Source organism: Littorina saxatilis, linkage group LG11 (genome assembly GCF_037325665.1).
Source record: "Littorina saxatilis isolate snail1 linkage group LG11, US_GU_Lsax_2.0, whole genome shotgun sequence".
Lineage (NCBI taxonomy): Eukaryota > Metazoa > Mollusca > Gastropoda > Littorinimorpha > Littorinidae > Littorina > Littorina saxatilis.
In genome coordinates this window covers 21,650,077-21,673,762 of record NC_090255.1, presented here as the reverse complement: position 1 = coordinate 21,673,762, position 23,686 = coordinate 21,650,077, and the positions used below count along the sequence as shown (strand labels likewise).

At 42.4% G+C, this 23,686-nt stretch overlaps 2 protein-coding genes across 2 annotated transcripts in view; one reads left to right on the top strand and one right to left on the bottom strand.

Annotated features, from left to right (window-relative positions):
• Positions 1-910, top strand: part of LOC138980832 (lens fiber membrane intrinsic protein-like) — a 19,659-nt gene extending 18,749 nt beyond the window's left edge. The window contains exon 3 of the mRNA XM_070353714.1: positions 1-910. This exon is cut by the window's left edge and continues 271 nt beyond it. The gene's annotated coding sequence lies outside the window, so the exon portion shown is untranslated.
• Positions 911-13,353: 12,443 nt separating this feature from the next.
• On the bottom strand, positions 13,354-19,803 carry LOC138979508 (uncharacterized). The gene is made up of 2 exons (XM_070352219.1): positions 19,216-19,803; positions 13,354-18,582 (listed from the first exon to the last, which is right to left on the bottom strand). The coding sequence occupies exons 1-2, from the start codon at positions 19,801-19,803 to the stop codon at positions 13,354-13,356; spliced, it is 5,817 nt and encodes a 1,938-aa protein (XP_070208320.1).
• Between the last annotated feature and the right edge of the window lie 3,883 nt (positions 19,804-23,686).

Genomic DNA, 23,686 nt, shown 5'->3' with positions numbered 1-23,686 from the left:
GAATGGTGTGCTTACTATTGGTACTTTGGTTTAACGTCCTTTAATTAAAGTGTGGTATCTGCTTCATTTTGGGCAAGACAACAACATGAGGTTATCAAACACTGACTGATCCATAGAGTGCTTGCTTTTGTTATGGATACGATAAGAAAGAATAGGATGCGATATATTATAAGTCCTGTAAGGTTGCCCTCTTGGAAATTTCGGCTGCTGTTTCCCAAATAAAAGCGAGCTGTCATACAGTACGGCGCTACCCATTTTTTCTTTTTTCCCAGCTTGTGTGTGTTCATGTTTTCAAGCCCTGAGACTTTCGCTGTGAACTTTGGATCTTTATCATGCGCATGCGTACGCACGGGGGTGTTCGGACACTGAGTAGAGTCTGAACAAAGTTGTATTCCTCGCAGAAAGAGGGAGTTGAACTCAAGCCGATAGCGACACACATGATTGTTTCCAGGCCAATGCAGCTACCAACCAAGCTGCCCGCTAACTTTAACAAGCTGTTGTTTAATTGTTTAAGCAGTATTCCAAATGTAAAATACCCACAACAAGAACATCAATAACACCAACATAAACGACAACAACAGTCATACAACCAAGCAAGTGAAAACTCAACAAGCAGGGAAAATGTACGCACATGATACCAACATTAACAAACAAACAAGCAAACAACCAAACAAACATACACGCTAAAGTGCAATCAGAGACGGATATACGCACAGATGAATGTACACACAAACAATCACACACGCAGATATAAATAACAACACGAACACACACACAGACGAACAAACATACAAACACAGAAACACTTATAGGCATAGCCAAAGTTTTTCTGTTTGTTGATTTCTTCAAATTGGTTTGGTCAAAACGCTTAGTAGGTGTATGATGTCTTTCAAATAAAGACTAACTACAATGTACATGTGTTTGTGTTGTTCTATTCTGATTTTTTTTATTTCACTTCAAGTCCTAATGTTGTCTTATAATTATGTAAATATGTATCAGATGCATATCATTTATTTTCAGTTTTATATTCAATCTCACCACCTGAATACGCTTTGTCGGGTGAAACAACCTCTCTCCTGATCCATATTCACTGGACAGTACCCTGTGAAAAACTTTAAATATGTCAGACAATTGAACACAAGAGTAGTTTATATGTTAATAGAATGTTTGAACGACTTCACAGAAACACCATTCTGTAACTGCCCTTTAAGGCCCACTTCGCCTTTCAGACTTTTACATTAAGTACAAACATACTTTTGCTTGAACACTTACCGCTAGAGAACACCCTAGGTGCCTTCGATAAAAAGCGAGCGTTTTTCAAAGAATTTATTTTGCGCGGACGTTTAGGTGCGAATCGGACGCCTCATTATGGCGCTGGAACTAACTTTTAAATCTAGATACAAAATTGAAGTTTGTCAGACAAACATTGTTGAAACACGAAATACTTCTTTTTTCATCAAGACAAAGACAATACAGTTCGGAGTTTTGAACGTTTGAAAGTAGAGAGCCCGAATGAATGTCAATCGACGTGGTTGACTGAGTTAAAAAGTTCGGACACCGATTGACTAAAATAGTAAATTTCGTTGTTATATTTTCTGTGATATTTTCAGAGCGTGTTGAAACAAGTGAGACAAAATGAGATAAATCGATCGGACAGACTTTATGATACTGAATGTTGAATAATTATGATGACATGCCAAGAGTCAAATAAACAAGGCTTGTGTTATTAATTGGGGTATCTGTCCAATCAATTACAATCACATGACCTATTTTGGAAGTGGTATAAATCCCTGGCTTACGTTTATTGTGATGATGTTTTCTATTGGAATTATTGTAACGTGTCGTTCCGGTTGGCTGGAAATATGGTCATTGCATGACGTTTTCGTAGTTTAAGATTAGATCAGTTTCTCAATTCGCATTAACATATTTCCCAGAGCATTTGCGCGATGTTAACCAAAAAAGGACAAAATGCAGTGAAGAGTCCACGCAATTACATACTAAAAATTAAAACAATTGACCGTGTCTTTTTTGCACTGAAAAATTGAATCAGAAGAGGTAAAAGTGATCGTTCTCTGAATAAATATGCATGTTGAGTGACATGTAAACGTTATTTCAAAGTGTTCACAATCTTCCATGTCCAAAAATAGAAATAAGTGTACCTTCAGAAAGTTTAAAATGTTTATATTCTTGTGGTATCGTTTGCGTTAGGACGTAAACGTGCGTGCGTCAGTATGCGTGTTTGTGTGTGTGTGTGTCTCTCCCTCTTTCTCTCGCTCACACAGATTGTTTTCATTCTGTCTATACGTCTTTATCTGTTTTTATCATTAAACCAATGTTTATATATATGTTTAACAATCATTTCAGGCGATTATTAATATACTTGTGTTTTTCGTTGATGCAAAAGTGAACGTCAAGGCCTGCATGACTTGGGCGAGAGAAAACGAGAGAAAATATGTGCCACGAAATGAGTAATGTTGCATGTCACCATTGCATGATTTTTATATTTTTACAATTTCTTAAAGAGTATGCTCTATCTAGTGGTGAAAACCGTTTTAGAAAAGAGCGAAAACTTTTCTAGTTTTAAGCATGTGACTAAGGTGACACTCACACTGATACCTCACACCCCCCGGAAATAATTATATTAGGCATTCCGTGGTGGAGGGTGACATATTGTTGAACAAAAGCATTTTGATTTGCAGGTATTGATGTTCACATTGACATTAAACAAATGTGCGAGGGAAGAAGAAAAACAGGAAGACACATCAACACAAACACATACGCTCATTGTTTAGTTAAAGGCACAGTAAGCCTCCCGTAAACCATCACAGACACAGTCAGGCTTTTACACACAGCACAAACACCCTTTCGTTTGAACACTCACCGCTTGAGAACATCCTAGGTGCCCTACGTAAAGAGCGAGCAATTTTCAACGAATTTATTTTTGCGTGGCGAGCCGGGTTGTCCGATCGGGCGGGTTTTGGCGCTAGACCTAACTTTTAAAATCTAAATAATAAATTGACAGCATTTTACACAAACATTTTTAAATCATACAGATTTGTTTTTCTCATCAAGACAAGATCAGTACAACTCGAAGTTTTGAAAGTTTAAAAAAAGATAGCCCGGAAGTGTGTCCCGCAAAAGGTGGTTCTCGTAGCAGACGAATGTTTTGCCTGTCGCCAAATTTCTATGAACGGTCAACCGCCACAGCTCAGTTCGTGTGATTCGCAGCCGTTTGTTGCGTTTTAGATTCAGAGGTACGCAATAACGTGCTATTGCATACAGTGAGTCGCATTGAAATCACAAACTGACTACTAAATCGTGAAAAAAAGGAAAGTGGATCACACGGGTTCACGATGGCTCAGGGATTAGATAAACCACGAAAACAAGTGTGTAGTTTACGCGAGCTAAATAGCCATTCAAACGGACTGTGTCATTTAATGCTATCGAATGCCATTGCAAGTGTGTTCGATAAGGTTAGAACTGCTTTTTTCATGAGAAGATTTAAATCGTTCTGTAAACCATTTGAGACATACTGGGGCTTTAACATCGAGCGAATGCTCAAGAAAATATGTTAATGCGAATCGAAAAACTGATCTGATTTTTGTTGTCTATTTTAACACAGGAATTAACCTTATTTTTGTGTATCTAATTTTCGGGGGTAGCTGTGTTGTCTGTTCCACTGTATAGACGCTACTTCAGGTAACATCAATATGAACAGTGTTTCTTGACAATGTTAGGAGCCCTAAAATGAATGACCTTTCCAGTCATATTATTTAAGAACAAATAAATTAAAAGTGTTCATCACAAAGATCTTCACTCAAACGCATCCGCCGAGTATTTCATGACTGGTAGTATATGAAATGTAAAAACATTGTGGCAAGTCGTTGACAGCTGATATGAAATAATTATATTCTCAAATATGGTTATAGTTAAAGTCAAATATAGTTGTTCGCAAACGTACAACAAGTAACACAAATGTATCAATGTGGGTGTTAAGTGTTATTGCAACGTTAGGACATGTTGTATGACATTCTAAACACGTAAAGCCATACAACACGAGGGAAGATCTATGAATGCCAATATATCAACTGACTAGATTTCAAGAAGGCTGACAAAAACACGTTTTCTTAACGTTACAATGACACACAGCCGAGTGCGACGAGACAGAACACGCAAATCTAATCCTTTTTACATTCGATCAATTGTGTGTGAGTGTGGGTGTGCGTGTGTTTGCGTGCGTGCGTGCGTGCGTGCGTGCGTGTGCGTGCGTGCGCGCCTGCGTGTGTGCGTGCGTGTGTGCATGCGTGTGTGCGTGCGTGAAGTGGCCAAACCGTACACATCTTAGTGATGGCAATTCTTGGGCTTTCCATGTTAATCTTTCGGTTTCAGACAGACATATGTGCTATTTATATCGTTTCACGGTCTTGTACTGTGATTGTTACCGATTTAACTCTCCTGTTTTTCTGGTAAAGAGATGGTTTCTCATAACACTCACGCTACCTAATAATAGCTTTGTCCTGCTTATGAAATTCCGTTACAAGCACGATTTAAACCACTAGTTGTTGATTTTATGCATGTAGTAGAACCTGGGGATTTCAAATTTTGACTTCAACAAAGAGTAAGTTTGTACACAAACTATATGTTCTGCTAATTTTTCAAGATACAATTATATTGTATTGTGCATTTACTATGATAAAATCGACGCGGGCTCAAAAATGTACAACTGTGATGACAAACTGAGTTGACATATTTTGAATTTGAAAAAAGCACGTCTTGTACACATAACTCTGAAAGACAAAATAAAATGGGAATGCGTAGGAATCGTAAAGTGATGTCATTTCACACACACACACACACACACACACGCGCGCGCACACACACACACACACACACACACACACAGACACACACACACAGACACACACACACACACACGCGCGCACGCGCACACAAACAAGGGAACATGCACACAGTCACACCACAAACTAACACACACACAAGCGGGCACTCACATACACACAGAAACACAAACACAAGTGGGAACGTACACACGCACACACACACACACACACACACACACGCACGCACGCACGCACACACACACACACACACACACACACACACACACACACACACACACACACACACCAAACTGACTAAGAAGTATACAGTTTATTCAAGACACACAACACATTTCAATGAACGTTTAATGAACTGAAAAACAACCTCTTCGGAGAAAAATAACCAGAAATGTTCTCTATTGCATGCAAATTTGTGTGTGAATCGCCAAGGTTTTTTTTTTTTTTTTTTTTCTTTTTTTTATGACTTTTTGGAAGACGCTTAAGCGTGCCTTTTTAATCGATAAACACTAACATTATATAACACATTTGGTATCTGTATGTTTAACTGTACATTAATCTGTGGCACAGCACATTTAACATTTACTTTTGGCGCGAATTCTTACAATACATAAATGGACAAGAATGTATTAATCTATGCGGTTGTGTCTGCGGTGTCAAAATTTGCGACATCAACATAATCATGAATCCACACACACACATACATATGCATATATATGCATATGCACATAAACTTAAACATTTTCATTTACAAAATACTCAAACGTCTCAACCCTAATTCGCTATTAAACATTACATTTAAATCAATAGGCTTACCATATCTAAACTTGCTGATACACATTTTTGCTATCAACAAAATATGATTTATGATTTTGTTTGTTGGGGTATGCATTCCTGGTAAATAACCAAACAATACATTTTCTTTCGTATTAACAAAAATGCATCTAATAACATGTTCCCAAAATAACTTCATGTTTCTACATTTCCAAAAAAAGTGCTCAATAATATAATCTATTTCGTTACAAAGACTACACAAATTAATGGTCCACCACAAAACCAGTCTTAAGTCGCAGCAGACGAAAGCGAGCTAGTTCGAGGAAAAGGCACTGAGGGTCTATCTGGGAGAAATTCACTTTTTTGCAGAAACGTGTTCTGTAGACCCCAAATTATCATGACAACCAAACAAATATGTCTAAATCAATCGCTAAATAGTTAAATTATTGGATTTAAATGCAATACATTCATCAAAAAAGTCAAGCATAACATCAAAATGCCTCACTTTGACCGATAGTTTGCTTAGTGTATCCCTGACAGGGCCCCAACATGTTTGGTACTGTCGGAAAGCTCATTGCATCAGCTTTCCCGCCGTGTAGTGCTTTGGTTAAAAATACCCGTCCACTTCCTCCAAATAAGGAAATCGTGACGTAAACAAACTTTAAGATTGAACCAATCAGCTTGTCTGCCTTCTAGCAACGGCCTCCTCATTGGTCAAATCATCCCAGGGGGAAGTAACACTGTATCATTTCCTATCCCTTTACGGACGCAAAACCATGGCTGATGTACGCCGATTGACAGCGCTTCTCAACTGCGATTCGCTTGAAAATAACCACGAACTCCGAGATTTGTTGTCGGATTTCTTTGCCGAAGACATTGCTGGATTCAGTGACTCCAATTCTGATGCATCTGACGCCGAGATTAGTGACGCTGAACTCGCCGTCGTTGCTGCAAAGCCAATGGAACTGGCTGCAAACAGATTAAAGTTCCTGACGCTGCACCCGGAAATACTCGTCGTGGATGTATCACCCAGTTTGATCCGGAGGAGATTGTAGCTCTACAGCTCTCAGTGCAAGACATGTATAAAGGTGAGGTTGGAGGTGGTGTCAACATTGATGTGCAAGAGCTTTTGTGGTGAACAGACTGTCACAGTGGAGGAGTTCCTGTGTTTGGGATCTACATTCTGATCTGTACGTATTCCTATTCGATGCCAACAAAGTGATTGATACAAGTAAGTTGATTTTGTTCAAGTGTTTGTCAAACTACAAAAACGTGGGTGTGATGCATGTAACCTCTTTATTCCTGATAATGACAGTGAAAATGTTTGTTGATGTGTATGACATGTATTTGACCGTTTTCCTCCACATGTATGATGTAAACAGAGCCTTCAAAAATGGTGATAATTGTTCTTTTAACCCTTCGTTTTGGATTTAAAGAGTGCATGAAATATCAAAGTACACCCGTGCAACATTTGGAAGGGTTAGGTTAATTTTCAACCCCCGTTGCTAAGGAAAATGTAAAGCTGGTGCCTTCCAAAACTTTCAAGCCCGATTTCTCAAAATGGCCGCCGGTCAACTTCTTTCATAAAAATGGCCGTAATATCGTTATTTATTGACCTAGAGCTTTAATTTTTTTTTTTTAAACATCCAGGAAAGCCTCACAATTTCAAAATAATAACTAACTCAAATCATCCAAATTTCGACTTAAGACTGATTTTGTGATGGACTGTCACTTATTTTCTTTCAACTTCATCTTGTGGAGTAAAAATGAATGTTTGTGGGGTAAATATTATGTAATATTTTCCATTGAAGCAACTTTAATATTTCCTCGCTTGTACATTTAATTTCCAAGAGCCAATATTTCTCGTCAATGGAAATATTATATTTATGTAACCAGAATTTTACAGAGCAGGGTACGCTTGCTTTTGCATTTGTTAACATAGCGCGGAACTGTTTGGGGGAAGTTTTTTTAACAGGTCTTGTAGACAAGGCCCAGATTCGTCGCTCGCGTTTCAATCAATCAATCAATCAATCAATATGAGGCTTATATCGCGCGTATTCCGTGGGTACAGTTCTAAGCGCAGGGATGTATTATTATTTTTAAAATTTTTAATTTATGCAATTTTATATCGCGCACATATTCACGGCGCAGGGAATTTATTTATGCCGTGTGAGATGGAATTGTTTTTACACAATACATCACGCATTCACATCGGCCAGCAGATCGCAGCCATTTCGGCGCATATCCTACTTTTCACGGCCTATTATTCCAAGTCACACGGGTATTTTGGTGGACATTTTTATCTATGCCTATACAATTTTGCCAGAAAAGACCCTTTTGTCAATCGTGGGATCTTTAACGTGCACACCCCAATGTAGTGTACACGTTTGCTGTGTCCTCTCGCAGCGCACGCGCGCGGAGGGCCGTGTGCAAAGCATTATACTCAAAAAGCCGTGTGGCGCTATAACCAACAGTGGTACAAATCTGTTCATACGGGACAATATTACCGTCTATCCATATATCACGTACAACATTCACATCAGCTTTAATCCAATTTTCAAAACACAAAACATTCTTTTTAAAAACAATACCTGCATTATTCCACAAACATTGATCAATAAATCGTTCTTTTTCTACAAAAAACAAATGTCTATTTATCAATCTATTTTTTTTTAAAAACATGTTGCCAAAATTTCGATTTTATTCTCATCAGGCCTACAAACTGTCTCGGGGTGGCAGTTGATTGAAAACAACACAGACGACTTCCAAGAGCGTCAAAATAATGTCTTGGAACTAATTTCCAATTTTGAAAATATGTTTGCTGTAGCCTAGCTGCCCAGCATAACAAAAAGGATGTCTGCATATCATGCATATTTATCATGTTAATACCGCCCATTTCTAATTTATCACACAAAACTGTTCGTTTAACCTTCTCAAATGCTTTAGTGTTTGAATACTTACGTTTCCACAGAAATTTAAAGAGGATAGTGTTCAGTCTGTCAAGCACTTTTGTCGGAGCATAGAGTGCCACGTTAAACACTGCTAACATCTCAGTGTTGTCTTTGATGTAAATATAGAGAGCAATTACATATTACAACCCCCCCCCCCCCCACCACCACCACAAGAAAATAATATTAGTTAAACATCACACAAAATCATGTAGTGCAGGCAAGTTAACGTTACAGGTTAAACTGTTCATTTCCAGGAAGCAAATAACAACACAATGATACAGACATGGCAGCGCATTGGTACCAATCCTGACATAAACACAACGTCTAAGATGACTTTCGGCTTTTCAAGAACTACTAACATGAAACAAGCTACTGAAGAATCTTTCAGCTATTTGACAGACAACAAACTTTGTAATATGCAAGGATTGACTACTGAGAAAATGAAAAACAAATTCGTCTCTATCCATCGACGTGCTTTCTTTGGAGAATCCACCTAAGAATATCCCCATGAACTCACATACAATACCAACTATTTAGTTTTCAAATCATGTTCCTCAACATACCAACCGGCTTTCAGTTTCTTGGCAGTTTTCTTGAGGAAATCGACGTGACTTGCATAAAGTTGAAGGCGGTTGTCAAGATCTAGCCATTGGACGCCAACTGCATCGTCGCCTGCAAATGTAAACAAGGCAAGACTTGAACATTGCATTCACTTATCACTTTGATAAATATGCTAATCCGGAACTTTTAATTATACTTGATACACCATCATTGAGCTTCAACGCAGTATTTTAGTAACAATCTTAAAGTAGCCTCGCAGTCTAGATCGTCTCCACAATGCAGATGGTTCCATCAAGGAATACCGACATAGGGATAAGAACATTGTACCTAATGGTATGTGCGACAAAACCATAGTGTCAACATAAATTATCTTATCTAGCTCCGAGCATTGTCTTACCATGTAAAATCAATACCGGCCTTCGTCGAAAATTGCTTGACCAAAATGTCAACTAAATTAGTTGGAAAATGAGAGCGTGACAGTGCCGCCTCAGCGTTCACAAAAGGTCGGATACGACGTCATCAAAGACATTTATCAAATAAATGAAAAAAATGTGTGGAGGTATCATACCCAGGAACTCTCATGTGAAGTTTCATAAAACAACTCGGTCCAGTAGTTTTTTTTCTGAATCGCACACACACATACACCAGACCCTCATCTCGATTCCCGGTCAACGTTAAAACATTTAGTCAAAACTTAAAAAAAGAAGGCACAGTTCAAAACTACAGACACAACATTAACACACTGCCCCTCCGCCCCCCCCCCCCCGCCCCCTTCCCAAGCCGGTGCAACAACTCACCCGCGTGAAGTTTGAATTTGGCAACACTGTCACCATGACCATCATGAAAAAGTATGGCAGCGGTCTCCATCCAGGCATTGTCTGTGTTTCGAGGGTCATCTACATATCCACGATATATCTAAAACAAAGTGATCAAGTATGATGTGCTCTTTAGTCTGTACAATTCTCATAGTCCATCTTTTGTTCTCCTCAAACATTCATGTTATTGTCGTCTTTCTTTTTATTTTATTTGCTCTTTTAGCTGTTTCATTTTGCCATGACTGCATGCCAACAACCGGACACAGTCGTTCATTTAGTCCGAATAACCTATTGTTTTACAACGAAGCTGTCGTAAACTGCATGGCATCAATGTCGGCCTTGTTAAAATTACATGAAAGCGTAATCCAGTTTGGTGACAGATTGGATTACAATAACACAGACAGGCTTTGTTCCGTTAAGTAATCAATGTAAGAAACTCCAAGTTTGAGGACAGTGATACAGAGAGAGAGAGAGAGAGAGAGAGAGAGAGAGAGAGAGAGAGAGAGAGAGAGAGAGAGACTGAGACTGAGAGAGAGAAAGAGAGAGACAGAGAGAGAGAGAGAGAGGTTAAGGTAAAGTTAGAGGGAAAGAGAGAGAGATATAGGGTGGGAGAGCAAAAAACAAAAAAAAAAGAGAGAGAAAAAAAGATAAAGAAAAAGATGGCCAGAGACAGAAAGCGAGAGAGAGAGAGAGAGAGAGAGAGAGAGAGAGAGAGAGAGAGAGAGAGAGAGAAAGAGAGAAAGAAAGAGAGAGAGTGAGAGAGAAACTGAAACTGAAACTGAACTTTATTACCAAAGGATAGAGGTTTTAGGCAAAGCCTAATGTTACAACCTGTCCCTTATACAAACACTTAATACAGACGCACATGATATAGATAGTAAAAGAGAGAGAGAGAGAGAGAGAGAGAGAGAGAGAGAGAGAGAGAGAGAGAGAGAGAGAGAGAGAGAGAGAGAGAGAGAGAGAGAGAGACTTTGACTATGTTTGTAGTGCTTACAATGTGCTTGCCCTTGAGTAGCTGTAAGATTTTGTGATGGCTTATATAAATTCTGGAGGATGTAATTTTGGTGCTATAAAGAACCGACGCGCTCACAAAACAAAACGAACACTAGAATTGGAACATTAATTAAAGTTTATTGTGAATATGTCGATGTCATAGTAATTCGGAATCAGCTCATAATATCAATATATAAAAGGCTAAACATAAATCTATGGAGAGGCTAAGTAACCTATATAGGAGCGTGGCGGAAAAACTAATCTAAGTTTAGAAAGCGAATTAAAGCTAAAATGTGAAGTAGAAAGAACTAGCTTAGTGAGAGTGCAGAACAGTAGAGTGTGAAGCGTGGAGCATGGAGCGAGAAGCGCGGAGCGGTGAGCGAGAAGCGCGGAGCGGTGGAAACTGATAGAAAAGAAAAAACTAAACTTAGAATTCGAAACATCAAACTAAACATCAAAGGTGTCCTAAAAACATAAACATCAAAGGTGTCCTAAAAACATAAACATCAAAGGTGTCCTAAAAACATAAACATCAAAGATGGACGACAAAATGGCGGCCGAAACAAGATGGCGGCAAATCAATAAAAAATCACCAAGACAAAAATATGTTAGAAAAACCCTACATAGAATAAACGTAGGACACAGAAACGGAAAGAAGACAAAGAAACGGACAGAAGACACAGAGACGGAAAGAAGACAAAGAAACGGACAGAAGACACAGAGACGGAAAGAAGACACAGAAACGGACAGAAGACAAAGAAACGGACAGAAGACACAGAAACGGACAGAAGACAAAGAAACGGACAGAAGACACAGAAACGGACAGAAGACAAAGAAACGGACAGAAGACACAGAAACGGACAGAAGACACAGAAACGGACAGAAGACACAGAAACGGACAGAAGACAAAGAAACGGACAGAAGACACAGAAACGGACAGAAGACAAAGAAACGGACAGAAAGTCATAACAAACAAAGATTCAAAACGAAAATTACACGAATTCGGTAAATAAAAGAAACATAGTCAGAAATGGATACTCGCCTTTGACAGCATCAATAATCTAAAACAGACTCAAGGCGAGCAACTGAACCTGAACTACAAAATAACTTAAAACAAAACTGGAGGCTGGCAGAAAACACTGGGCCCCGGAACAGAGCAAAAAAATCTATCTATCCTAAAACATCTTGTTCCGTGAACGGCTTCCCAGTAAGTGACGACGAATACAGGCTATCCACCACAGAGGTGAACTAAAAATTACTGCGCGTTACTACAATATTACTGTTGCAAAACATGCGTCCCGTGCTCTCCGGGGAAAAACTCCATAGGCTGTCCAGCGTGAGCCATACAGGCACATGAAATTAATATCAGAAAAACGCCGGCCACACTACCTTGTTTATAAATTAGTTCGTTACAATATTTAACGTCATTAAAACAAAACAAAGTTCGTACCAGGACGCTCATACTTAAAAAAGAAAACTAGAGGATAAAGAGCGAGCTAGACCCGCACGCGAACCTACAGAGGTGGCTGCAAAATGGGAACAAATAGGGACAAAAGTGAAATAAGATAATAAAAGTGAAAGAACAAAAAGGGAAAGCCACCACCACGGAAAGTCGCATGCGAGTCAAGCTAGAAGCAAGACTAAAAAACACAAGCAAAACAAAAAGAATCTAAATACACAGAAGGCTCCTTAGCAGGGGCATTCACATTCCCCCCTCGAAGACATCTTAGTCTTTACAAAAGTCGACATAAAAAAAATCAACAAAAATCATCGAATACATACGTGGTTCAAAAACAAAATCCGAGACATTACAGAATCCTTTTGGCATTATCCAAAACGTAGCTGTTCAAAACGCACTCTCATACGTGGTTCAAAATACAAAAATCCGAAACGTTACAGAATCCTTTTGGCATTATCCAAAACGTAGCTGTTCGAAACGCACTCTCTATGAGTCTCAATCTAAAAATCACACGTGTTCTTTCAACAAATGTAACATCATATTTCGTCAGTCCGTCACTGTCAACATATCGTGTCAACATTATTCTTACACCTTTACATAACCCGCAACTCAGTATGAAAGACTGTAGTCGCAACCTACAAAATACAAAAGAAAAACATCTTCAGTCGTCTTAATCATAAGCACAGGCATCCGCACGCGGGAAGGACTAAACAAACCGATTCATTAAGCGCTTGCCTCTGTCAAGAGCTTTCGTTCCAAAATGCGGAACCAAAAACATATATACAAATGGAGAGAAATCACAAAGTCACAAAATATTTGCATTAAGACGAAATTTTCTCCCCAAATCAAAACAGCGCCACCTGTCAAAAAAGGCGAACGGATTACGTCAGACCAAAACATGCACAAACGGTCTGTCGAAACAGTAACGTTCACTGGAAAAGTCATTGGGTGTCCGGGTCTGCCTTCACCAGCACGGTCAGCTTAGAGATGGGGCGCCAGTAGTAGAAAGTGGAATGGCTCGTCTTCGAGGTGACCTTGACAGTCTTGAGCTTGCAGGTTCTCACGAGTCCATCGTCGCTGGGGCGAACCTCCGTCACGAGTCCAAGAGGCCAATCTGCTCTGCATACGGCTTCGTCACGTAGCACGACGACATCTCCGACAGCAACGTTACGTTGGGGAAGAAGCCACTTTCTTCTTCGTCGCAAAGAGGCCAAAAAGTCTAGCCTCCACAGTCTCCAGAACTCGTCAGCAAGTCGCTGAACTCTTCTCCATTTCTTCCTCGCCTCGACGTCAGCGCCATCGAAGATGCCAGGGATAGGCAGTACCCCGACAGCCTTCATTGTCAGGATGTGGTTCGGGGTAAGAGGGAGAGGGCCGGTGGGGTCTTCCAAGGACTCAACGGACAGGGGACGAGAGTTTACGATAGCCATGACCTCCAGCAAAAAGGTTCTGAGGGTGGAAGTGCTCAAGCGGGAAGGATATTTGCGCATGAGGCCGTTGAGGATTCGTCTGACTGTGCCAATCTGCCTTTCCCAGACTCCTCCCATGTGACTTGCCTTAGGCGTGTTGAAAATCCATTCGCATTGACGATCTTCAAGCCTCTTCTTCAACTCTTCTTTCTCAATGGAGTTCCAAGCTTCCCTCAACTCTCGTGAAGCGCCCACAAAGTTCGTACCTCTGTCACATCTCAACGTCCTGATCGGACCTCTGATGGCTATGACGTTTCGAAGGCCATTGATGAGGGCATCAGCAGAGAGATCATCCAGGACTTCGAGGTGAATCGCTCGCATGGAGAGACACGTGATCATAAGGCCGTAGCGCTTGACTTGCCTACGTCCCTCTGCGACAATGAAGGGGCCGAAACAATCCATGCCACAGGATGTGAACGGGGCGGATTCTTCAACCCTGTCCAAAGGAAGATCGGCCATCTTCTGTGAAGCCTCCTTTCCGTACATCTTCTTGCATGTGACGCAATCCTTCAAAACTTGCGCAACCACGCGACGTATTCCAAAGATCCAGTAACCACGTGACCTAATGTGGTGAATGACGTTGGTCCTGCCAGCATGTCCCAGAGTTTCATGTGCTTCGGCGATCAACAGTTTGGAAACATGACAGTCTTGTGGCAGCAATTTTGGCTTGGACCATATGAGGTTCTTGGCATTTCTCAATCTTCCTCCGACTCTGTAGAATCCTTTCTCGTCTTTCTCAACGTTCAACTTCTTCAGTGTTCCTTCCCGAGACTTGCTGGGAGCAGAAAAGAATTCTCTTTGTGTAGCGAGGACAATTTTCTCTTCCGCTGTAGCTTCCGACGCCAGAACTTCTAAAGCAGGCAAGTTCCGTTTGGTGTTGAGGAACCTGAGAACCTTTGCAATCCCTCGAACCAAAAAGCTCCATCTTGAGAACTTGGCAAAGGTTGTCTCCATCCCCACGTCAGATGTTTCAGCAATGGACGTGACTCTGCAGGAGCGTACTTCCAGATCATCTCTCTCAACAATGGCTGTGATGTTTCCTCTCGGAATGTCAGACTGCCACAGGAACTGCGGACCTGAAAACCAAGTAGAGGCGTTGAGCTCTTTGACGCTTAGTCCTCGAGAGGCATGGTCAGCTGGATTCTGCTCAGTGGGGACATGATTCCACTGACTGACGGAAGAGACTCTGAGGATCTGACTGATTCTATTGGCAACGAACACGTGAAACCTCTTCTGTTGATTTGCGAGGTACGCCAAAACGATAGTGCTATCAGTCCAAAAGACGTGCTCAAGCTTTTCGTACTTCAGCTCCTTTTCCAGAAATGAAGACATCTTGGCAGAAAGTGTTGCGGCTTGTAATTCCAGGCGAGGGACAGTTACCTGCTTCAAAGGGGCCACTCTTCCTTTGGCCATGACAAGACTGCAATGGACTTTGTCATTCTCATCTTTCAAACGTAGGTAGGAACATTGACCGTAGCCTCTTGTGCTGGCATCGGAGAAGTGGTGTAACTGAACCTGCGTCAAAGTTCCCAGGGTCGATGGAACAAAGTTTCGCGGAATGCTGACCTGTCTTAGACCGGGCAGCTCATCCATCCAGCTCTTCCAGAGGCCTTCCAAAACCTCGTCCAGTTCTTCATCCCACTCTGAGGTCTTCCGGCATGCCTCCTGGAGAATAATCTTGCCCTTCAGAATGAACGGAGCAAGGAAGCCAAGCGGGTCGAACAGCGCTGCCACTGTAGCAAGGACTCCTCTTCTCGTCTTCGGTTTCTCCTTGAGGTCGGGAGCGAAGGTGAAGGTGTCGTCTTCTATGCACCACTGTAATCCCAAAGTGCGCTCCAAAGTGCCAGTGTCGACTGCACTTCCAAGATTCTGACGTTTAGAAGCTGAACATTCCTCAGGAGGGAACAAACTGAGAAGCTCATCGCTGTTAGACGTGATCTTGTGCAGGTGCAGCTTCCTTTTACTACAGATCTCTCGAGCTCCCATGAGAACTTTGGCTGCAGAAGAGACGTCGTTGGCAGCATGCAGTCCGTCATCTACATAGAAGTCATTCTGAAGGAACTGTGCGGCATCTTCGTCTTCGTGAGAGTGGTCGCGTCCCGCCTGCTGTAATGCGTAGTTGGCACAACCTGGTGACGATACTGCGCCGAAAATGTGAACGCGCATTCTGTAGTCGACAGGAGGTCTGGTGCGGTCTCCATCTTCCCACCATAAGAAGCGCAGGAAGTCACGGTGTTCCTTGGTGACATGAAATTGATGAAACATCTTCTCGACGTCGCACGAGAAGGCGATCTCTCCCTTGCGAAAACGGCAAAGAACTCCGACGAGAGAATTGAAAAGGTCGGGACCTTGCAGCAGTGCTCCGTTGAGACTCTGACCATGTTTCTGTGCGCTGCAGTCGAAGACCACGCGGATTTTGCCTGGCTTCTTGTCATGATACACGCCATGGTGAGGGATGTACCACGATCTGTCGTTCTCTACTTCGTCTCTTGGAATCTTCTCAGCGTGGCCGCTCTCGATGATCTCGCTCATGAACTTGCAGTAGTCTTGTGCGTACATAGAGTCTTTCTCAAATCGGCGACTCAGCGAGTTGAGTCTCTTCAGTGCAACATCACGATTTGGGGGAAGCTCAGGGTTATCTGCACGAAAGGGTAAGGGCATTTCGTAGTGGCTCTTCTCATTCACCTTGATGGATCTTGCCAGGATCTCCATGAACTTGACGTCCTCTTGGGACCTGTTTCCCGTCTCCGATTCAACAAAATCCCTTTCCATGACCTGGAGTGCGTCGGAGATGCTGGGTTCGGCGAGCGTCGTGCGATATACGAAAGTGACTGATTCACCTTCGTACTCGCTGGGACAATACTGTTCTATAAGAGACACGTGCATCACGTCATGGACAGACTGTTTTGGCGACACTTGTCCCAGTATCGTCCAACCCAACGGTGTGAGAACGGCGTATGGGTCTCCCTTGATGACTCTCTCTGGCATGAATAGCTCTGCATGATCGTAGCCAATCAACAACCCGGGAGTGCAGCCTTCGAGCAACGGGGGAATCTCGCTGGCAATATGACTCAAATGCTTGATGTTACGAGCGGTCTCTGATGTTGGTATGTTCTCAGTGTCATTGGTGAGATGGTCCGTCGTGTAGAGCGTTTTCAGGTTGTGGGAAACATTGGAGTTGAGGGCCTTGACACACAATCCGGTCACTCTCTGACATTCGATATGAGTGTTCTGAGAAGTCATAGTGTTCAGCCTCAATGACGCTGGCTCAGAATGAGTGTTCAGCTTGTCACTCAAAGATTCAGTAACGAAGGAGATGCAAGACATGGTGTCAAGCAGCGCGTATGTCGTATGCTCTACCGTGGGATTCTCTTTCGTCGAAACTCTGACCGGAACAATCATGGTAGCTCTGACTGGTCTGTCTGACTTGTTGGTCGTCGCGAATGCTGATCCAGAGGCAGAAACACGGGCATCTTGACTGATACAGACAAACCTTGAAGAATCTGGCGGTCCCCGGGCATTCCGTTGCTGATTGGGCATCTTCTTCCTGTAGCTGGGCGCTCCATGCAGCATAGTGAGATGTGGGCCTTGGCACTTGTCGCATATCGCCCTGGTAGTGCAGTCTACACTTCTATGGTCAGTCTTTCTGGCACAGGAAAAGCACAAGGACGCTTCGTACATGAAGTGTTTCCTGTCCTCAACGGGAATCTCATCGAACCTCTGGCATCTGAGTAGAGGATGAGAAGAAGAGCTGGTCGGAAAACGAACGGCACAAAAGGGACAGACTTCGTCGCAGTTCGTATTCAGGACAGTTTTCGCGTGATGCTGACAAAGACATTTGTCACACTCTTGACATGCAGATGCAGTAGAACAATCCGTACTGTACGATGTTTTCTTGGGGACTGATGAACTGGCGGTCTGTGAGGTGGAAGAGGCGGCAGATTTGCTGGAGGAGAAAAGGGGCTCGCAAAGGATGTCTGCCTCTGTCTTGATGAAAGCTGACAACTCCTCAAAGGTAGGGTAGCGTTTCTTCTCGTTCTTGGTCTTGTTTACTTTCCGCACCCAGTTTCTCACCAACCAATCTGGAAGCTTGCTCATGAGTGTCTTGTGATAGGCTTGGTCTTCCAGATTCTGTAGCTGGCCTATCACTCGGCTCGCCACAAGGCATTGTCCAAGAAAGTCCGAGAAGGCGCGGAGGGCTTGTCCATCTTTGGGTTTGATTACCGGCCATACATCTAGTTTCTCTCGGAAGGCTCTGGCAACGACGAAAGAACTGCCGAACCTTTCCTCCAACGTCTGAAGGGCCTGCTGATAGGCCTGGGCATCCCTGATCAGAAAGAGTCCCTTGACCGCATCCTTCGCCGGACCGTCCAAGTACTTCTCCAAGTAGAGGAGCTTTTCCTCTGCAGAAACGCCCTGCCGCTCAATCAAAAGAGTGAATGAGGACCTCCAGAGAGGGTACGTCAAAGGATCTCCTGAAAACGTAGTGGGCTCCTGCGTCGGTAACCTGTTGATCAGGAGAGCCTCAGCTAGAGTACGAGCTAGGGCAGAACCCTCGGAGAGCGCTGGCTGGCCTTGCATCTGAGGAAGGTATGCATCTTGCCCGTAGTAGACGTCTGAAGGGCTCGTGACCGGAGCCTCTTGAAAACCATGCTGTGTGTAGTCCGTGTCAGGAGCAAAGCTTGCAGCGTGGTCATATTGCTGCGTTTGCATGGGAGGATGCATGACAGAAGGCCCATATGCAAAGCTTGGCACATAGGTCGGAGACTCTCGGGAGGTCATGGCAGGAAAAGGACCAGGGAAAGGCCCGGGAAAAGGTCTCGCTGATGGATTGAGGGATTTGTGAGGGAAACGGGAAGGCGCGTAGATCTGGCGAGGACGATCTTCGTGGCTTGGAATCTCAGCTTTGACAAACTGAGGCCGAAAGGAGGTCGCGAATTGGCCTCCGACTCTTGTCGTCATCGTGGTGGCTGTAGTCATCGTCGTAGTGGTAGGAGCCGTGGCTGTGACCGCTGCTGGAAGTGGGTGAAAAGCGGAGACAGGTTGGGCAAGGGTCCTGGAGATGCCTCGAAGAGTGTCGCGGATATCCTCGGCGGCCGACTGGAGATGCGAAGGGGCATAAGCCCTGACCTCCGTGGGCTGCTGAAGTGGCGGGAGTCCAGGCTTGGCTGCCGCAGGCTGATGTTGCCCAGAGACGAGGGTGTTGGCTGCCGGCTGGTGACGCGGGCGGGCGTAGGTGTCGGCTGTCGCAGGCTTATATGTATCTTGTGTGTGCTGTGTGTGCCTATCATACCCTACCGCCACATCTCCTATGCTCTCTATGTGTGTACCTACATGCAGGGGGTTGTGAGTACCTAGGTACCTATCAATGGGGCTGTCACGAGGTAGTTGGGGCATGAATCTTTCTCTAGCCCTTTGCTGGTCTTCTATGTCAGTTTTAATGATCTTAAAAACGTCATGCTCTTCTTGCATCTTGCCTTCTCTCTCCACCCTCTCTAGTGCAGCCTTAACTTCCTTTTCTTTTTTCTTCAAAGCTAACCTTTCATCTTGAGCTTCTCTCTCTAAACGAGCACACTCTCTTTCCAACTCTCTTTCCATCTCTGCCTTCTTCTCAGCAGCCAAAGCTATAGACCTCTCCAACTCTCTTTCCAACTCTGCCTTCTTCTCTGCTGCCAAAGCTTTAGACCTAGAAGCCTTCTCCTCTAAAAGCAAAAGAGTCTCTTCTTGTCTAGCCCTTTCATCTGCGACCATTTGCTGGGACTTAAATCTCGCTGCGCTAACCGCCAAAGAAGCATCTAGAGAAACCTCTCTAGCACCTCCAGAAGCGACTGTGGAAGTCAAGTCCGAGCTGGAGGCGTACGGGTCTAACTTGGGAAAGAGTCTGTGATATTGTTCTTTGAGCGTCTCCGTTTGCATGTGCATATCGCTCAGATCCTCTTCTATAGCTACATCACTTTCAGCCACTTGACAAAGCCTCGAGTTCGCTACATTTAGCTCGTCTAGGTGCTCACAGAGGGTTATTTTACGAGCTTTAAGGGCTCTTCTTTTGTGTGGTGTCTCCCTAAAGGCTGTGCACAACTCGCTGATCATATTCTTATGAGCTCGGCTTATGGCCCAGTACTTGTCTGACAGTTCCCTCACCTCAGCATTAAGTCTAGCCCTAACAATGGCGGGGCCTCTTTCTTCTCTACTTCGCTGAGCGAGATGCTCTGCACTTGCAGCCTGTTGGGAGGGCTCAGTTCCTAAACCTTCCTGTGTAGGAGAATGTTCAGCTTGAGAGGGAAAGTTATCTGAATTCAAAGTGTCCTGGGTCTGAGTGGGTTCAGCTAGAGTCTCTCCCTGAGCGCCATCACGGTCGCCTTCATTCTTACGACTATCAGTGTCCGAAGCAAAATGTTCATCCCTCTCTACCTTCAAAGTGTAAGGGGATAGCTCGGCACTCTCATGAGAAGGTAATTTCTCATCCATACTTTAAGTCAAGTGAAAACGTAGAGGTTAACAAAGACTTGCGAAATATAGAGAAACAAAATTCAAAACGGCACACCTCGGGTCACTCACTAGAGGGGAAGAAAATACGAAGTACGAAGTGTGCAATGCTATGGTCAACAAACCTAAAATAATGCCTAAGTTGCTCTGCTCTGGGCCCGACAAAAATAAATTAAAATATTGTTCGCTAGATACGAAACACAGTTCCTTTAAGACAAAAGGTTCATGATCTCTTCACAAGATTCGTAAGGATAAGAAGTTCAAAAGTCAGTGGCCCTAATCACAGGCCTACAAAAGTTCATAAAGTTCTTTCTCGAAAACAATCCAAAATGTTCCAAAAAATATCAAAGTTTCCACTGTGCTTGCCCTTGAGTAGCTGTAAGATTTTGTGATGGCTTATATAAATTCTGGAGGATGTAATTTTGGTGCTATAAAGAACCGACGCGCTCACAAAACAAAACGAACACTAGAATTGGAACATTAATTAAAGTTTATTGTGAATATGTCGATGTCATAGTAATTCGGAATCAGCTCATAATATCAATATATAAAAGGCTAAACATAAATCTATGGAGAGGCTAAGTAACCTATATAGGAGCGTGGCGGAAAAACTAATCTAAGTTTAGAAAGCGAATTAAAGCTAAAATGTGAAGTAGAAAGAACTAGCTTAGTGAGAGTGCAGAACAGTAGAGTGTGAAGCGTGGAGCATGGAGCGAGAAGCGCGGAGCGGTGAGCGAGAAGCGCGGAGCGGTGGAAACTGATAGAAAAGAAAAAACTAAACTTAGAATTCGAAACATCAAACTAAACATCAAAGGTGTCCTAAAAACATAAACATCAAAGGTGTCCTAAAAACATAAACATCAAAGGTGTCCTAAAAACATAAACATCAAAGATGGACGACAAAATGGCGGCCGAAACAAGATGGCGGCAAATCAATAAAAAATCACCAAGACAAAAATATGTTAGAAAAACCCTACATAGAATAAACGTAGGACACAGAAACGGAAAGAAGACAAAGAAACGGACAGAAGACACAGAGACGGAAAGAAGACAAAGAAACGGACAGAAGACACAGAGACGGAAAGAAGACACAGAAACGGACAGAAGACAAAGAAACGGACAGAAGACACAGAAACGGACAGAAGACACAGAAACGGACAGAAGACACAGAAACGGACAGAAGACAAAGAAACGGACAGAAGACACAGAAACGGACAGAAGACACAGAAACGGACAGAAGACACAGAAACGGACAGAAGACAAAGAAACGGACAGAAGACACAGAAACGGACAGAAGACAAAGAAACGGACAGAAAGTCATAACAAACAAAGATTCAAAACGAAAATTACACGAATTCGGTAAATAAAAGAAACATAGTCAGAAATGGATACTCGCCTTTGACAGCATCAATAATCTAAAACAGACTCAAGGCGAGCAACTGAACCTGAACTACAAAATAACTTAAAACAAAACTGGAGGCTGGCAGAAAACACTGGGCCCCGGAACAGAGCAAAAAAATCTATCTATCCTAAAACATCTTGTTCCGTGAACGGCTTCCCAGTAAGTGACGACGAATACAGGCTATCCACCACAGAGGTGAACTAAAAATTACTGCGCGTTACTACAATATTACTGTTGCAAAACATGCGTCCCGTGCTCTCCGGGGAAAAACTCCATAGGCTGTCCAGCGTGAGCCATACAGGCACATGAAATTAATATCAGAAAAACGCCGGCCACACTACCTTGTTTATAAATTAGTTCGTTACAATATTTAACGTCATTAAAACAAAACAAAGTTCGTACCAGGACGCTCATACTTAAAAAAGAAAACTAGAGGATAAAGAGCGAGCTAGACCCGCACGCGAACCTACAGAGGTGGCTGCAAAATGGGAACAAATAGGGACAAAAGTGAAATAAGATAATAAAAGTGAAAGAACAAAAAGGGAAAGCCACCACCACGGAAAGTCGCATGCGAGTCAAGCTAGAAGCAAGACTAAAAAACACAAGCAAAACAAAAAGAATCTAAATACACAGAAGGCTCCTTAGCAGGGGCATTCACATACAATAACGAGAAAATTTCCATGACGAACACTCTGCAGTGTTTCAATCGGAGGCCGAGATTCGCACCTGTAAAAGGGACTGCGCATGCGGATTGACCGGAAGTCCAAACACTAACCATACAAAAACTTACAACGAAGACTGTGCAGGACTTTGTTAACATCGTCTATTAGCCCTATTAAACCATCTTAAACACACTATCAGAGGTCTGCATGTCACAGACTCACAATAATGCATTGTACGTGTGTGTTCTACTTACTGTCGTTTTGCAATATAACACTAACATTTTTATGGATACAGGAATCATGCACAATTGTATAATCGAAATTACATTTGTTAAAAAGGCGTGATTTCTTTCCTGGTAAAATGTAAGGCCAAAAAAAAAAAAAATTTGTCTGTTTAGGGTAACCCGACCGACCCTATCGATTTGGCGCCGACCCAAAAACTTTTTTTATTTAAAAAAAAAAAAAAAAAAAAAGAGGTAAAAATGCTAAAAAGAGACATTTGGCGTTTCTTTCTCTCCCTTTCTCTCTGTTTTATTTATACGTTAGTTTTGAAACATGTATTCATCAAATATAAGAAGTGAATGTTCAGCCAACATAGCATTTACACCAACAAAAAAACAAAAAACAAAAAAAAAAAAAAAAAAACCCTACCTACCTACCGACCCTACTTTTTTTTGTCATGTTACCCTAAACAGACAATTTTTTTTTTTTGCCTAATAACTCGGTCTTTTTAAGGTAAAATTCGACTATAACTATTAACTCGATTGTTTCTTACAATTATACCTATGTTTGAAATAGCAAAAAAGGACATGACAGTTATCTTGGTGTATATCCTATCGTTTACTGAAACCTAACATGTATGGATATGATATATTTGGCCGACGGATTGACTAAAGTAATGTTCTGATATCACTTTTATCAACTTGTTTGTCTTACTGTTGAATTTGTATCTTGAACATTCTACATGTTGTGAATATTTTTTTCTTTGATATGCTTATGTACGTTGTTTCTTACCTCCGTTCCGCTTTCAAACAATTCAGTCAGGTGCTCCTCAATCTCGTCTATTTTTTCTGGTGACGTTTCCAAGCTGTTCAACGCTTCTTCCCCAAACTCTCGTTTTAAAGCTACTGAGATGACTTCTCCTGGGTCCACCATACCCTGTTGGAACACAGTCGATATGAGAGTCTCTACAAATATGTTCCTCACACTTCACGAGGAACTAAATAAGGAAAACACACAATTACTGTGTCATTAT

What these genes read in the sequence shown, in the direction of transcription:
- LOC138979508 (XM_070352219.1), bottom strand. Translation starts at nt 19,803, where the DNA reads ATGCACATGCAAACGGAGACGCTCAAAGAACAATATCACAGACTCTTT. An exon ending in GTACTCACAACCCCCTGCAT is followed by an intron (nt 18,583 to 19,215) that starts GTAGGTACACAC and finishes ATGCAAACGCAG; the next exon opens with CAATATGACCACGCTGCAAG.